General features: G+C 38.9%; 1 protein-coding gene across 1 annotated transcript in view; it reads right to left on the reverse strand.

Annotated features, from left to right (window-relative positions):
• The window catches only part of PFKFB1 (6-phosphofructo-2-kinase/fructose-2,6-biphosphatase 1), a 96,376-nt gene extending 81,792 nt beyond the window's left edge, over positions 1–14,584 (reverse strand). Inside the window, exon 1 of the mRNA XM_049643251.1 lies at positions 14,096–14,584. Within this exon, the coding sequence (XP_049499208.1) occupies positions 14,096–14,241 (146 nt within the window). The 5' untranslated portion in view covers positions 14,242–14,584. The remainder of the gene's footprint in view (positions 1–14,095) is intronic.
• Between the last annotated feature and the right edge of the window lie 3,767 nt (positions 14,585–18,351).

Here is an 18,351-nt window from a genome sequence, read left to right on the forward strand (position 1 = left end):
AAAAAACTGCCAAAAAACAAAAGACCAGGACCAGTTGGCTTCACAGGCAAATTCTACCAAATATTAGGGAAGAGTTAATACCTATTCTTCTCAAACTATTCCAAAAAATAGAAAAGGAAGGAAAACTTCTAAAGTCATTCCATGAGGCCAGCATTACCCTGATACCAAAACCAGATAAAGACTTCACCAAAAAAGATAACTAGAGGCTAATATCCCTGGTGAACATATACTCAAAATTTCTCAATAAAATACTAGCAAATCAAATTCAACAATATGTTAACAAATCACCCACCACGATAGAGGGGGATTCATTTCTTGGTTGCAAGTATGATTTGATCTTCTTAAATCAATTAATGTGATACATCACATCAATAAGAGAAAGGATAAGAACCATACTATCATTTGAATAGATGCAGAAAAAAAAACATTTGACAAACTACAACATCCATTCTTGATTTAAAAAAAAATCTCTCAACAAAGTAGGGATAGAGGGAACATACTTCAACAAATTAAAGGCCATATATGAGTAGCCCACAGGTAACATCATCCTTAATGGGAGAAATTGAGAACTTTTCTCCTAAGATCAGGAACAAAATTAGGATGTCTGCTCTTACCACTTCTATGTAACATAGTACTAGAAGACCTAGTAACAGCAATTAGATGGTGAAAAGAAATAAAAGACATCCAAATCAAGGAAGAGGTCAAACTTTCACTATTTGAAGATGACATGATACTACATATAGGAAACCCGAAAGACTCCACCAAGAAATTGTTAGAGCTAATACATGAATTCAGTAAAGTCACAGGACCCAAAATCAATATACAGATATCTGTTGCATTTCTATACAGCAATAATGAACAGCAGAATGATAAATCAAGCAATCAGTTCCATTTACAATTGTACCAAAACCATAAGATATCTAGGAATAAACTTAACCAAAGAGGTAAAAGATCTGTATTCTGAAAATTTTAAAACACTGATGAAAGAAATTGAAGATGACACAGAAAAGGAAAATATCCCAAGCTCAAGCACTTGAAGACCAAATATTTTTAAAATGTCTGTACTACCCAAAGCAATCTACACATTTAATGCAATTTTCTATCAGAATACCACCAATACTTTTTGCAGAACTAGAACAAACAACCCTAAAATTTGTATGTGACCACAAACAACCCCAAGTAGCTGAAGCAACCTTGAAAAGGAAAAGCAAAGTTAGAGGCATCACAATTCTGGACTTCAAGTTATATTACAAGGCTGCTTAAACAAAAGAGTATGGCTCTGGCACAAAAGTAGACACATAGTTCAATGGAACAGAATAGAAAACCTAGAAATCAACCCACAATAATTTGGTCATCTTTGACAAAGCAGAAAAGAGTGTCCAATTAAAAAAAAAGTCTCTTCAACAAATGAGTTTGGGAAAACTGGACAGCAACATGCAAAAGAATGAAACTGGAATTTTGGGGGAAGATGGCGGCATAGGAGGACGCTAGGCTCACCGCGTCCTGCTGATCACTTAGATTCCACCTACACCTGCCTAAATAACCCAGAAAACTGCCAGAAAACTAGAAGAACAGAGTCTCTGGAGCCAAGCGAAGACGAGAGGCCCACGGAAGAGGGTAGGAAGGGCAGCAAGGCGGTGCGCACTACACGGACTGGCGGGAGGGAGCCGGGGTGGAGGGGCGACCCACCAGCCAAGCAGAGCCACCGAGTCTGGCTTGCAAAAGCAGAGGGGCCTGATGGAGTGTGTTCGGACAGCAAGCGGGACTTAACATCTGGAAGGTTATAAGTTAACAGTTCTGCTCAGAGAGCAGGAAGGCTGGAGGACAACGGGAGGGAGAGTTGCTGAGCCCCGGGACTACAGAGCTCAGTTTGGCAGGGAGCAAAGGTGCTCGCCAGTGCCATCTCCCTCGACCATCCCCCAGCCAAAATCCCAAAGGGAACCAGTTCCTACCAGGGAACTTACTTGCACCCAGCAAACACCCAACGCTGTGCTTCTGCAGAGCCACCCCTCTGGGCGGCGGGTCTGACTCCCTCCCACTGCCACAGGGCCCCTCCTGAAGCGGTTCAGCAAAGGAGAAGTGAGCTGAGACTGCCCCTCCTGCCCCCATGCACCTTGCTGATCCACCCCAGCTAATATGCCAGATCCCCAGCACCACAAGCCTGGCAGGGTGCAAGTAACCCTCGCAAGCCATGCGACCCCACCCCAAAGTGAATCCTGCCCCTAGGAGAGGGAAAGAGAAGGCACACACCAGTCTGACTGTGGTCCCAGCGGTGGGCTGGGGGCAGACATCAGGTCTGACTGCAGCCCCGCCCACCAATGCGAGTTATTCAAGACAGCACAGGGGAAGTGCCCTGCAGTTCCACACCACTCCAGGAACTAACCAAAATGACCAAACAGAAGAATTACCCTCAAAAGAATCTCCAGGAAATAACAACAACTAACGCACTGATCAAAAATGATTTAAACAATGTAACAGAAAGTGAATTTAGAATAATAGTCATAAAATTAATCGCTGGGCTTGAAAATAGTATAGAGGACAGCAGAGAATCTATTGCTACAGAGATCAAGGGACTAAGGAACAGTCAGGAGGAGCTAAAAAATGTTATCAACGAGCTGCAAAATAAAATGGAAACGATCATGGCTAGGATTGAAGAGGCAGAGGAGAGAACAGGTGATCTAGAAGATAAAATTATGGAAAAAGAAGAAGCTGAGAAAAAGAGAGATAAAAAAATCCAGGAGTATGAGGGGAAAATTAGAGAACTAAGTGATGCACTAAAGAGAAATAATCTACGCATAATTGGTATTCCAGAGGAGGAAGAGAGACGGAAAGGTGCTGAAGGTGTGTGTACTTGAAGAAATAATAGCTGAGAACTTCCCGGATCTGGGGAAGGAAAAAGGCATTGAAATCCAAGAGGCACAGAGAACTCCCTTCAGACGTTACTTGAATCGATCTTCTGCACGACATATCATAGTGAAACTGGCAACATAAAAGGATAAAGAGAAAGTTCTGAAAGCACCTAGAGATAAACGTGCTCTAACGTATGAAGGGAGACCTATAAGACTCGTGACCGATCTCTCTACTGAAACTTGGCAGGCCAAAAAGGAATGGCAGGAAATCTTCAATGTGATGAACAGAAAAAATATGCAGCCGAGAATCCTTTATCCAGCAAGTCTGTCATTTAGGATAGAAGGAGAGGTAAATGTCTTCCCAAACAAACAAAAACAGAAGGAATTCATCACCACTAACCAACCCTACAAGGGATCCTAAGCGGGATCCTGTGAGACAAAGTAGCAGAGACATTACCGCAAGCATGAAAACTACAGACATCACAATGACTCTAAACCCATATCTTTCAATAATAACACTGAATGTAAATGGACTAAATGCTCCAACCAAAAGACATAGGGTATCAGAATGGATAAAAAAAAACAAGACCCATCTCTTTGCTCCTACAAGAGACTCATTTTAGACCGGAGGACACCTTCAGATTGAAAGTGAAGGGATGGAGAACTATTTATCATGCTACTGGAAGTCAAAAGAAAGCTGGAGTAGCCATACTTATATCAGACAAATCAATCAACGTGATACATCACATTAATAAAAGAAAAGATATGAACCATATGATCCTGCCAATCGATGCAGAAAAGGCCTTTGACAAAATTCAGCAACCTTTCTTAATAAAAACCCTCGAGAAAGTTGGGATAGAAGGAACATACTTAAACATCATAAAAGCCATTTATGAAAAGCTCACAGCTAACATCATCCTCGATGGGGAAAAACTGAGAGCTTTTTCCCTGAGATCAGGAACACGACAGGGATGCCCACTCTCACCGCTGTTGTTTTACATAGTGTTGGAAGTTCTAGCATCAGCAATCAGGGAAAAAAAGGAAATCAAAGGCATCAAAATTGGCAAAGATGAAGTCAAGCTTTCACTTTTTTGCAGATGACATGATATTATACATGGAAAATCCGATAGACTCCACCAGAAGTCTGCTAGAACTGATACACGAATTTAGCCAAGTTGCAGGGTAAAAAATCAATGTACAGAAATCAGTTGCATTCTTATACACTAACAATGAAGCAACAGAGAGACAAATAATGAAACTGATCCCATTCACAATTGCACCAAGAAGCATAAACTACCTAGGAATAAACTTAACCAAAGATGTAAAAGATCTGTATCCTGAAAAATATAGAAAGCTTATGAAGGAAATTAAAGAAGATATAAAAAAATTGGAAAAATATTCCGTGCTCATGGATTAGAAGAATAAATATTGTCAAAATGTCAATACTACCCAAACCTATCTACACATTCAATGCAATCCCAATCAAAATTGCACCAGCATTCTTCTAGAAACTAGAAAAAGCAATCCTAAAATTCATATGGAACCACAAAAGACCCCGAATAGCCAAAGCAATTTTGAAGAAGACCAAAGCAGGAGGCATCAGAATCCCAGACTTTAGCCTCTACTACAAAGCTGTAATCATCAAGACAGCATGGTATTGGCACAAAAACAGACACATAGACCAATGGAATATAATAGAAACCCCAGAACTAGACCCACAAACGTATGGCCAACTAATCTTTGACAAAGCAGCAAAGAATATCCAATGGAAAAAAGACAGTCTCTTTAACAAATGGTGCTGAGAGAACTGGACAGCAACATGCAGAAGGTTGAAACTAGACCACTTTCTCACACCATTCACAAAAATAAACTCAAAATGGATAAAGGACCTGAATGTGAGACAGGAAACCTTCAAAACCCTAGAGGAGAAAGCAGGAAAAGACCTCTCTGATCTCAGCTGCAGCAATTTCTTCCTTGACACATCCCCTAAGGCAAGGGAATTAAAAGCAAAAGTGAACTACTGGGACCTTATGAAGATAAAAAGCTGCTGCACAGCAAAGGAAACAACCAACAAAACTAAAAGGCAACCAACGGAATGGGCAAAGATATTTGCAAATGACATATCGGACAAAGGGCTAGTATCCAAAATCTATAAAGAGCTCACCAAGCTCCACACCCGAAAAACAAATAACCCAGTGAAGAAATGGGCAGAAAGCATGAATAGACACTTCTCTAAAGAAGACATCCGGATGGCCAACAGGCACATGAAAGGATGCTCAACGTCGCTCTTCATCAGGGAAATACATATCAAAACCACACTCAGATATCACCTCACGCCAGTCAGAGTGGCCAAAATGAACAAATCAGGAGACTATAGATGCTGGAGAGGATGTGGAGAAACAAGAACCCTCTTGCACTGTTGGTGGGAATGCAAATTGGTGCAGCCACTCTGGAAAACAGTGTGGAGGTTCCTCAAAAAATTAAAAATAGACCTACCCTATGACCCAGCAATAGCACTGCTAGGAATTTACCTAAGGGATACTGGGTTTTTTTACCCAAGGGGTACTGATGCATAGGGGCACTTGTACCCCAATGTTTATGGCAGCACTCTCAACAACAACCAAATTATGGAAAGAGCCTAAATGTCCATCAACTGATGAATGGATAAAGAAATTGTGGTTTATATACATAATGGAGTACTACGTGGCAATGAGAAGGAATGAAATATGGCCCTTTGTAGTAATGTGGATGGAACTGGAGAGTGTGATGCTAAGTGAAATAAGGCATACAGAGAAAGACCGATACCATATACTTTCACTCTTATGTGGATCCTGAGAAACTTAACAGAAACCCATGGGGGAGGGGAAGAAAAAAAAAAGAGGTTAGAGTGGAAGAGAGCCAAAGCATAAGAGACTCTTAAAAACTGAGAACTAACTGAGGGTTGATGGGGGGTGGGATGGAAGGAGGGTGGGTGATGGTTAGTGAGGAGGGCACCTTTTGGGATGAGCACTGGGTCTTGTATGGAAACCAATTGGACAATAAATTTCATATATTGAAAAAAAAGAATGAAACTGTATTATTTTGTTACACCATGCACAAAGAAAATTAAAAATGGATTAAAAACCTAAATGTTAGACATGAAATCTTAAGAATCATAGAAGATACCACAGGCCATAACTTCTCTGACTTTGGGAATAGTAACTTCTTTCTAGATAAATCTTCTGAGGCATGGGAAACAAAACCATAAATGAACTATTTGGACTTTATAAAAATAAAAAGCTTCTGCACAGTGAAGGAAATAACAAAACTGAAAACTAACCCATAGAATTGGAGGAGATATTTGCAAATGACATATCTAATAAAGAGTTAGTATACAAAATATATAAAGAACTTATGCAACTTGGCAACCAAAACCAAATAATTCAATTTAAAAAGGACAGAAGCCAACACACACATGAAAAGATGCTCAACATCACTAATCATCAGGGACATACAAATCAAAACCATGGTGAGATTCTACCTCACACCTGTCAGAATGGCTAAAATTAATAACATAGGAAACAACAGATGTTGGCAAGGATGTGTAGAAAGGGGAACTTTCTTATACTGTTGGTGGGAATGTAAACTGGTGCAGCCACTCTGGAAAACAGTATGGACGTTCCTCAAAAAGTTAAAAACAGAACTACCCTATGACCTAGCAATTGCACTACTATGTCTTTATCCAAAGGATACAAAAATACTGATTTGGTGGGGTACATGCACCCTGATGTTTATAGCAGCATTATTAACAATAGCCAAATTATGGAAAGAGCTCAAATGTCCACTGACTGATGAATGGATAAAGAATTGGTACACACACACACAGGAATATTGCTCAGCCATCGAAAAAGATGAAATCTTCCCATTAGCAAAGATGTGGATGGAGCTAGAGTATATTATGTTAAGTAAGCAAAATAAGCCAATCAAAGAAAGACAAATACCATATGATTTCACTCATATGTTGAATTTAAGAAACAAAACAGATGGACATATGGGAAGGGACAAAAAGAGAGGGAAGCAAACCATAGGGCCTTTTAACTATATAGTACTAAGGGTTGCTGAAGGGGAGGTGGCTGGAGGATTGGCTAAATGATTGATGGATATTAAAGAGGAAAGTTGTGTGGAGCACTGTGTTTTACATGTGAATGAATCGCTAAATTCTTCTCCTGAAACAATATTACGCTATATGTTAACTAACTAGAATTTAAATAAAAATTTGAAAAAAATAAGTAAAAATATAAAAAATGTATTTATTATTTTTATTTTTTTAAATGTTTATCTATTTTGAGATTGGGAGAGAGAGAGCGAGAGAGAGAGAGAGAGAGAGAGAGCCGAGGAGAGACCCTGAGAGAGATGGAGGGAGAGAATCCCAAGCAGGACCCACACTGTCAGCACAGAGCCTGACATGGGGCTCGAACTCACAAACTGTGAGATCATGACCTGAGCTGAAATCAAGAGTCAGACGTTCAACTGACTGAGCCACCCAGGTGCCCCTACAATTAAAAAGTTTTTAAAGAAATGTAAGGAAGAAAATATAAGAAATTGAACACTGAAGCAGAAAAAAAAATGGGCAGAAGACATGAATAGACATTTTTCCAAAGAAGAAATACACATGACCAACAGACACATATAAAGATGTTCATCATCACACACCATCAGGGAAATGCAAATCAAAACTACAACGAGATACCACCTCACATCTGTCAAAATGGCTAAAATCAATAACACAAGAAACATGTGTTTGTGAGGACCTGAAGAAAAAGGAACCCTCTTGGACTGTTAGTGGAAATTAGTGGCTCAGTCTGTTAAGCATCCAACTTCAGCTAGGTCATGATCTCACAGTTTGTGGGTTCGAGCCCTGCATCAGGCTCTGTGCTGACAGCTCAGAGCCTGGAGCCTGCTTCAGATTCTGTGTCTCCTTCTCTCTCTGCACCTCCCTCCTCCCACACTCTCTCTCAAAAATAAATGTTAAAAAAAATAAATAAAATTTCAAAAAAAATCAACTGTAATAAAAAGACAAATAACCTAATTTAAAAATAGGCAAAGAATTTAAATAGACATTTCTCCAAAAAGATATACAAATGGCCAAGTAGTTTATGAACTAGTTTATAGTTATAGAACTAGTTTATAGTCATTAGTGAAATGCAAATGAGCATCATGAGTTATACTTTCAAACCCACTTAAGATGGATATACTTACAAATGGACAAAAACAAGTGCTAGTGAGGACACAGAGAAATTGGAACCCTCAATTATTGTTTTTGGGAATGTAAAACTTTAAAAAACTGTTTGGCCACTTTGAAAAATATTTTGGCAGTTCCTCAAAGCATCATAGATTGAGTTACTAGATGACTCAGCAATTTTATTCCTAGGTATATATCCAAGAGAAATGAAAGCATATATCCACACAAAAACTTGTACAATGATGTTCGTGGAAGCATTATTCATAATTGCCAAAAGTGGAAACAACCCAAATGTCCATCAATTTATGAGTAGATAGATTGTATATCCATACAGTGAAATATCATTCAGTTATAAAGGGGAATGAAATATCTACACATGCTACAACATGGATTAACCTTGCAAATATTATGTACAATGAAAGCAGGCAGGTAGAAAAGGCCACATATTGTATGATTCAATTTATATGAAATGTCCAGAACAGGCAAATCTATAGAGACAATAAACAGATTAGTGGTAGCCAGGGGCTGAAGGGAAGGGGGAACTGGAATGACTCCAAAGGGTATGAGGTTTCTTTTGAGGGTGATGAAAATGTTCTGGAATTACTGGTAATAGTATACAACCATGTGTATATGATAAAAACCACTAAGTTGTATACTTTAAAAAGGTATGTGAATTAAATCTCTATCAAAAACAATCTTTAGAAAGTATAGAAAAGATATACCAAGCAACTAATAAACTAAATGTATTAATATCAGAAAAAATTTTGCTTGTAGGGCAAAATGCCAAAGATACTAAATAACCAGAAATTATTTCCTTACACATTGATAAGATATTAAATTCACCAGGAAGATATAACAATTGCAAATTTATTTACAATTATTCAAAATTGACATAGTTACCAGGAGATAGCAACAATTTTTTTCATATCAACAATTAGACAAAAACCCAGAAGAATGTAGAACATTTGAACCAGATTAACAAACATGACTAATTGAAGGATATACTACACTAAAATGTATATTTTTTTCAAGCACTTATGGAATGTTTACCAAAAATGACCTTCTTTGGTACAAAAAGCAAATCTCAGTATGTTTCAAAGAATTGAAATCATAAAAGTTTGTTCTCTGAGAAGAATGTAAGAAAACTGGAAATGGCAGGGGCACTGATCTGTCAAAACAGAAGCTGGCCCAAGGACTGGCATCAAATTACTGAAGGCCTCCTGCTGTGTCAGGCATTAACCCTTTAGTTGTTAAATGGTGATTAGTAGGTCCCAGCCGTCCTGAGAAAGGGACTGAGGTGGCCAGGGCAATGAGGTAAGTGGTGGGGAAACTAAGAAAGCCAGGAGCAATGTCTATTTACCAAATAATCTGGAAAGACTTTAAAAATCCTTATGTCCATACAATTGTGCATCTGAGGAATATCAGTCCTATTTACTAGGTCATTTATAACATCAGGTGCTGGTACTCAAATATGAGATGAGCATCCAACTCCAGACGTTATAAAAATCAAAAGAAATTGAAAGAAATAGTATAATTATATGACTAAATAGAAAACAAAGACATAACAGAAAATTAAAAAGCCAAAATTTGATTATTTAAAAAAACTTATAGAAGTGATAAACTTTTGGCAATATTGATCAAGAGGAAAATGAGAAAGTACAAATAAACAATATCAGAACAAAAGAGAGGATATAATTGCAAATGTAACAGAGATTTTAATGTTTAAAAAACATTTTTTAACGTTTATTTATTATTGCGAGACAGAGAGACACAGAGCATGAGCAGGGGAGGGGCAGAGAGGGGAGACACCGAATCTGAAGCAGGCTCCAGGCTCTGAGCTGTCAGCACAGAGCCTGATGCAGGGCTTGAACTCACGAACCGTGAGATCATGACCTGAGCAGAAGTCAGTTGCCTAACCAACTGAGACACCCAGGCGCCCTGCAACAGAGATTTTAAAAATCCAAAAATAAGAACTTCAAGCAAATAAATTTGAAAAGTGATATGAAATAGAAAAATTCCTAGAAAACCATAACTTAACAATATTAACAATTAGAAATAGCAAACTGGAATAATTCTATAACTATTTAAAAGATTGTATCAGTTAAATTTTTTCTTGCAAAGAAGACAGGCGTCTCAAACGGTTTTATCTGAAAGTTGTGCCAAATGTTTAAAAACATATAGTTTCTTGTATGACCTCTGTCAGAAAATAATATGAAAGGAAATCGTTCCCACTTCATTTTATGACACCAAAATCAAACAGAAACATGAGAATGGAAAAATTACAAACCAATCTCATTCATGAACAAAATGCCAAATTCCTAAATATAATGTTAATGAACTAAATCCAGCAGTTTTTATTTATCCTAAGACTGTGAGATGAGTGCAACATGAGAAAAATCTCTAATGTAATTCACATTAACAAATTCAAATAGAAAATTAACATGTCATCTTAATGAATACAGAAAACACATTTAATGAAAGTACTCATTAAAAAAAATCCTATTGACAAACTAAGAATGAACTGGAACTTCCTTAACCTGTTAAATGGTATCTACAAAAAACTACTGCAAATGTATTCAATGGTGAAACTTTAAAAGCATTCCCTTTAAAAATTAGGATCAACATAACAATGCGCATTGTTAACATTTCTATTCAACATTGTACTTAAAATGGTGTGTTTGTGTTGGAGGTGAGAGGTCCTAGGAGTCCAGTAATATAAGAAACGGAGATATAAAAATATAAAGATGGGTGGTGAAAAAAGAAAACTGTCATTTACATATAAATTATCAAAATTAATAAGAAAGTTTATCAGGTTTTCTAGTTACAAATGCAATATACAAACAACTATAATTATACTTGTAAACACTAGCAATAAATTGCTATAAAATATATTTTTCTAAAAAGGTATTATTTACAATAGCAGCAAGAAATAAAAGAATTTCTGGGGCATCTGGGTGGCTCAGTCAGTTAAGCATCTGACTCTTGATTTAGGCTCAGGTCATCATCTCGGGGGTCTAGAGATCCTGCCTCATGTCGGGCTCTGCACTGGGCATGGAACCTGCTTAAGATTCTCTCCTTCTCCCTCTGTCCCTCCCCCACACGTGCACAGAGGCACTCTCTCTCACTCTAAAAAAAAGGAAATAAAAGAATTACTTATAATGATGTGCAAGTCCTTTCAAATTATAAAGCTTCACTTGAATAACATGGAAAGGGTTTAAATAGATGGAGAGACATACTATGTTTACAGAAGACTCCATGTCACAAAAATGTTAACTCTCCTTAAATCGATTTACACATTGAATGCAATTCCAATCAAAATCTCAAAAGGTTTGCCTCTGTGTGTGTGTGTGTGTGTGTGTGTGTGTGTATAACTTAAAAAGCTGATTCCTGGGGCACCTGGGTGCCTCAGTCATTTGAATGTCTGACTCTTGATTTCGGCTTGGGTCATGATCCCGGTGTCCTGGGAGAGCATGAAACCTGCTTAAGCTTCTCTCTCTCTCTCTCTCTCTCTCTCTCTCTCTCTCTCCCCCACTGCCCCTCTCCCCTGCTCGTGCATGTTCTCTCTCTCTAAAATTAAAAAAAATGAAAAGTTCCTTCCAAAATTTATGTGGACAAAAATTTTTATTGCACTATTGTTCATAACCAAAAGCTAGAAACTACCTAAATGATCATAAACAGTTAGATGGGTAAACAAACCATGAGATATTCACAAAATGTAGTATTGCATAGCATGGAGAATAAACAATGTAACTGCATGCACAATAATATAGATGGCACACAAAACATAATGTTGAATGATGAAACAAGTGCAGATGAGCATACACAGCTTTTCAAGCACTTTACACATGTTAAAGAATTTAGTTCTCAGAATAGCATCATTGATTGTGTCCATCTCCTCACCCACTGGGGCGAGGCCAAGTTGGGGCCTTTGGGGCCAAGTAGGTCTTCTAGAGAGGATGCTCCAAGCAAAAGATGATTCAGGTCTTTCAGTGGTAAATAGACTCCCCAGCAAGGGAGGTGAGGCAGACATTGCCCAGGGCAGGATTTGGCAAACACTAAGTTTATTGCATCTGTGGTCTGACATAAGTCAGTCAATCACTAATGAGTGACTGTCTTGTGCAAACAGAGCCCATGCTTGCCTATGATAAGTGGTAGAGTGGAAGTAGAGCATTAAATACCTGCTATGTGCCAGGCTCTGAGCTTGATGCTGAAGATATGATGGGCAAAAAGGTCACACACCTACCTTGTTTAAATAATACCTAACATTCATTGAGCGCTTATTTTAAGCCAGACAATTCTCTAAACATTTCATATACTTTAGCTCTCTAATCTTCACAACAACACTATTAGTCACTTCTTTTTACAGATGGAACAATGGAAGCACAGGGAGGTAAAGATACTCGCCCGAAGTCACAGAGGCAGGAGGTAGCCGAGCTGGGATTCAAACATAGGCGGTCTGGATCCAGAACCTCTGAATCACTGAATCACCCCAACAACATGGTGTGGGGAGTAGTTATTAATCCTGTTTTGCAGTTGAGGAAATAGAGGCTCAGAACTAAAGTGAGCACACATTTGTTTTGTACCCTCTACATGACAGCGACTGTATTAAGTGATTTATGTATAATAGTTCTGCAACCTGAAAGAGTTCACAGGAATATAAAAGGCCTAACTCTGTAGGACCCAGGTGTGCAGAGACTAGCTTGCCTGCTTGCCAGCTAGACCCAACTGTCCCTTGGAAAGGATCAAAGTGGTTGACTGGACAGAAGTGAGATATAATTCTCAGTCTCATCCAGGCTCCTAGATCTCTAGATAAGTGAGTGAAACTGCTGGTGGATAGAAGAAGGAAAGAGAGCAGGAGGCTGGGTTTTTTTCTGCCTCTTCCTCTTCTTCCTCCGTCTTCATCTTACATACTACATACCATATTTTAACATCCTACATCTTCCTGTATTCTCTAAGCAACTACATCTCTTCCCAATATCCCTGAGCCTGAACATCCTCGAACATTTGTATAGAGGAAACTTAGTCAGCTGTTTCTCAAGAGGTCTGGGTCCCACGGTGCACAACTGTCTTAACTCTGCCCACCTCATGGCTCCTCAAGCCATATCCTTGGGCTGGAAGCACCTTGGTTCACAACCATCCCTGTTATCTATGGGGAATGGTATACTACAGTTTATATATATAAATATATATATATATTTATATATATAAATATATAAATATATTTATATATAGTATATATATTTATATGTATAGCATATATTGTGTATATATATAGTATATATATATTGTGTGTATATATATATAGTATATATTGTGTATATATATATATATATATATATACACACAAGTTTTGTTTGATTCTCCTTTGTCCCTGCTCTTTAAGTTCTCCAAGTGAATATTTCACAGCAGGGTGTCCCTGAGAAGCTGAGTGTTTTCTCTCTCAAATTCCCAGAACAGCAAAAGTGTCCATGTATGCCAAGATGGCAATGCAGGAGACAGGACATCCAGGGCATCAGACAGATAGAAACTTACCATAAGAGGCTTGAGAAAATGGAGGAGACAAACTGACCAATGACGTGGTACTGTTATGTATCCAGCACCTGTTCCCTGAGAAATTATGCCAGGAACCATCACCTTATTTCACCCAAGCACTATCAGACAAGACCAATTTCCAGACACTTCACTGAGATAACCAAAATGAAACATTCTAGGCCAGCACTGAACAGTTCCAAATTAGAAATGTGAAATTTCAAACAATAAGCATTTGAAATAAGCTCTGGATAAGAAAGAAAAAAGTGCCTCGTCAAAAATCACTCTGATTAAGATGGTCTTTACCTAATCTGCATTCTTTCTCTGTCCTTCATCTCTCTCTTTTTGTCTTTCTCTCTTTCTTTTTCTATCTTTTCTGCCATTAGCCTTTTGTTATTTTTCAGCTATTTAATTCAGCTGCTTGTCTAGTCCCACTTTCAGGTTGGGTTGGGGGTAGATGGGGAGCATGTCCTTTGCTCTTATATACCCCCTCTACCACCACCACCTTGAGACCCATGGAAGCAAATCACACTTACAGCCTCTCCTCCGTTGTAGCCCGCTGCTGCCATTGCTATGTGGAATCCAGATCTTCTGCAACCTGGTTTGGGTGAGCTCTTCCATCTCTCGAGACATCTTAGGCATCACAGCTAATGACACCACTGTCCACAAGGTACTGGGCCTCACTCCTGCCTTACTAGCTATCTCTTCTGTTGCTGTGGCCACAGCAGCAGGTGGACAGAGTTGGGACAGGGAGGTGCACTGGGCTTCTGAGCCCTCTGGCAGCCTGTATCCAGCCCCCTCTCCTCTTTCCTAGTCCTTGCCTGACTTGCCTGCCTCTGTGCCTGTATGTACCAGTGGGGGCTTGGGCGCAGAGTGACAGAGAGAGAGAGAGAGAGAGAGAGAGAGAGAGAGAGAGAGAGGTTGGGCAGAGGTCAGCAGAGGCCTCTGAACTCCAAGGGCTGTGTACCTAGGAGATAAATTGGAGCCCAGCAAGGAAGGTAGCCAGCAAGATAGCCTAGGTCTGGCCAGTTACTTCCCTCCAATGAAGACAGGACTAGTAGAGTATGCAAATAAAAGACCAAAGATCATGTGCTTACATCCTGTGTGGGGTGGAAAAAGTAAAGGTGATGGAGACATGTCTCAGCAGCTTTCACAGCTTTGAAATAAAAATGCACCCAAGTAGAATGTTAAATTCTAACCCAGAAACCTCTAGAGATCCACATCACAAATTCAAGGTTCTCAAGTGCAAACAAAAAAATCCCTACTGAAAACTGCAATATTTTGAGCTAGCAATCAAAAACCCAAACTGGAAGTGGAAGGTTCATTGTCTCCCTGCTTTTCCCCACCCCCAAATGTTATTGCAACCATTGTCTTCCCCTGAATTCTGCTGCCTTTCCCACCACAGGGCCTCTCCCTTCTAAAATGTTCTGCTTAGGGAGCATACTTGGAGAGATGGACACAATCTGGTCATCTTTATGTTCTCCCCAACCAAGGCTAAACAAATTAGAGTAAACGTTTGGAAGAGGAGTGAATGCAGCCATTTTTGGGGGGAGAAATGGTAAGCACCACATGGCTTCCAGCTGCCATTAGGAACCCCAGGGAGAAAGGCATCATGATTTGATCCAGAACCTGACTACAGCTCTTCAAGCCAAGCTGTGAAGATGGTGGAGGCTTAGGGTGAAGGCTGAAGCAGGCTGAGTGTGGGGATCAGGGAGCAATGACCTCAAAGTAGGACAAGTCCATAGGCCAGAACCATCCCACTCAGATGTGTGTGCTCTACCTAGCCACCCCCCCTCCACGCCGGGTTGTTTTGAGGTTTTCATGTGTAGAACTCATGTAATGACACAGCTTACCTGGAAGATGTCCAAGTGTACTCTTACTTCATTCTTTTGCAACCTTCCCACCCCCTGATGAATCTCCAGTGATTGGCTACAAGGAAACTCAACTTTCTTCCACTGAACTGGGCTACACAGGAGCAAGCTTTTGGGGATAGAAATCTCTAATCACTTTCCTTCAATGCTCTCAGCTCCACTTTGCCTTTTAAGAAGTTCCTTAAAAATTTATTCTCAGCGTCCTGGTCTATTCAGAGGTTAGATTCCCTCCGGTTGTGTATAAATCATTCCAAACCTTTAATACATTTCAAAGCCTGCTCATCTAAATGAATCTATTGAGGCAGTGAATCACAGTGGTTAAGAGCAATGGGCTGTGGAGCCATACTACTTGAGTGGAATCCCACCTCTTCCTTCTGCTATGAGATCCTGGGCAGAAGACTTAACTTCTCAGTGCCTCATTTTTTTTCTTTAATCTGATAAGAGTATCTACCCGCTTAGGGTTGTTGAAGATTCAACATGTTAATACACATAAAGCAACCTAGAAATGCTCAAAATACACTACTTAACACCCATTCTCTTTATGTAGTAAATGATCAATCACCTCTTTAGCTAATCTGCAACTTCTAACATAATGCTGAGCATATAAGAAACAGTAAGGGGAACTTACAACAAGGGGTTAACATTTATAATAAATAAAGAGCTCCTGCTAATCAATTAGATAAATTCACTTTTACTTTTTTGGTCCTGTAGCAAACAAGTGACCAAGTCAGGAGTAAGACACTGGGGACCTGATTTTTCCCAGTCCAGGGCTTTTTTGTTGTTGTTAATTAATCAATTTAGCTTGATTTAAGAAGGTGGTCTTCCAGATGATCTCAGAACCTTGAGAGTCTCAGAAATAGACTTTGGAAGAGATACAACTCTCTTAATCCTAATAAGTCTCCTAACTGGTATCACTCTGCTAATGCTAATCTTTTTTTTTCCCCTCAGCATTGGCTTTGCTTGCTACTGAGTTGGGTTTTTTCTTTTTCTGACAGTGCAATATTACACATACTATATTTTGTGTTAGATTTTTTTATTGAAGTATAATTAGCATACAGTGTTATATTAGTTTCAGGTGTGAAATATAATAATTCAACAATTCTATACATTTCTCAGTGATCATCTAGATAAGTGTACTCTTAATCTTTTTTATTTATTCTATCCCTCCCCTCATCTACCTCACCTCTGGCAGCCACCAGTTTATATGTATTTAAGAGTCTGTTTTTGTCTTTTTTTCTTGTTTGTTTGCTTCTTAAATTCCACATGAGTGAAATCATATGATATTTGTCTTTCTCTGACTTATTTCACTTACATTATTATTCTCTAAGTCCATCCATGTTGTTGCAAATGGCAAGATTTTATTCTTTTTATGCCTGAGTAATATTCCATTGTGTATATATATGCCATATATTCTTTATCCATTCATCTACCAATGGACATTTGGGGTGATTCCATATCTTAGCTATTGTAAATAAGGCTGCAATAAACATAGGAGTGTATATATATTTTTGAATTAGTGTTTTCATTTTCTTTGGGTAAATACCCAGTAGTGGAATTGCTGGATCATATGGTATTTCTATTTTTAATTTTTTGAGGAACTTCTATAATGTTTTCCACAGTGGTTCCATCAATTTACATTCCCACCAGCAGTGTATCAGGGTTCCTTTTTTTTCCCACATGCTTGCCAACACTTGTTATTTCTTGTGTTTTTGATTTTAGCCATTGTGACAGGTGTAAGGTAATATCTCATTTTTATTTGCAATGCTAATAATCTTAACAATAACCTTTCACATGTATGTTTCCATGGAGCACAAAGCAACAACATATTCCATATCCTAGTTGTGCCTTATAAATATTCTCACTAGTCTCACAGGGAAATTGAGGTCTAGAGAGGGGAAATAACTTGTCCAAAGTAATTGAGCCAGTCACATGAACCCCCTTCTATGTTTACAATTTTGTCCTCACAAACTTGCCAAGAGGCAGAAAGATAATTTTAGCAGCAGGAAATCTGAGATAGGAAGCAAACAGGCTATTGGCAAGGTCTGACAGGGTAAACCTGGATTCCAGGCTTGAAAACCCAAGTGAAAATTACCTGGAACTGGAACTAGCTAGCTGGTTGGTTTTGTTGTTGTTGTTGTTGTTTTGTTTTGTTTTTGTGGTTGTATGTGTGTTGTTTGGGTTTTTGTTGTTGTTGTTTACCACTGTTACCAATTTTGATACTAGAAGCAGGAGAACTAAACAAGCTTTATGGAAAAGTTTTAGAATGGCTCTTCTCAATCAAGTTCAACCTATTTCTGTAGCCATGTGTCTCTTTAGACCCTCATGCTTAAACTACACGGGCTGACTCACTGATTCCCCAAACATAGCATATGCCTCTTTTTTTTTTTTTTTTAACCTCTGGGCCTTTGCTCAGCCTGAAATGCCTTATCTTTCCTTCCATTCTCAATTAAATCTGACTCATTCTTCAAGACCTGGTTCAATGTTTGTCTCCTCTGGGAAACTTTCCCTGTACACTGGGACAGTCATTATCTTTGGTTCTCGTATTGTCTGTATGCTTCCATCTATCTGAGCAAGTATCCACCAGTGTTTGTTTGTATACTTCCCTACTAGACTGTGAGTTACTTGAGGATGGGGACTAGACCTCAGTTATCTGTGATCAGTGTTTCCAGTGTCCAGCTCAGGTCCTGGTAAAGAGAAGACACTTGCTCAGTGAGTATTTGTGCAATCTATATCTCTCTGCCCTAGATGAGATGACCATGTAGATGAATAATCCCCCATTCAGAAAGGTAAATGTTATAACTTAGAGCTATGCAGGGAACTGGGGGGGGGGGCAAACTAGGTCTAAAAGTAGAAGGTGGAATCTAGAAAGTTTCTCAACCTT

Source organism: Panthera uncia, chromosome X (assembly GCF_023721935.1).
Source record: "Panthera uncia isolate 11264 chromosome X, Puncia_PCG_1.0, whole genome shotgun sequence".
In the NCBI taxonomy this organism is placed as follows: Eukaryota; Metazoa; Chordata; class Mammalia; order Carnivora; family Felidae; genus Panthera; species Panthera uncia.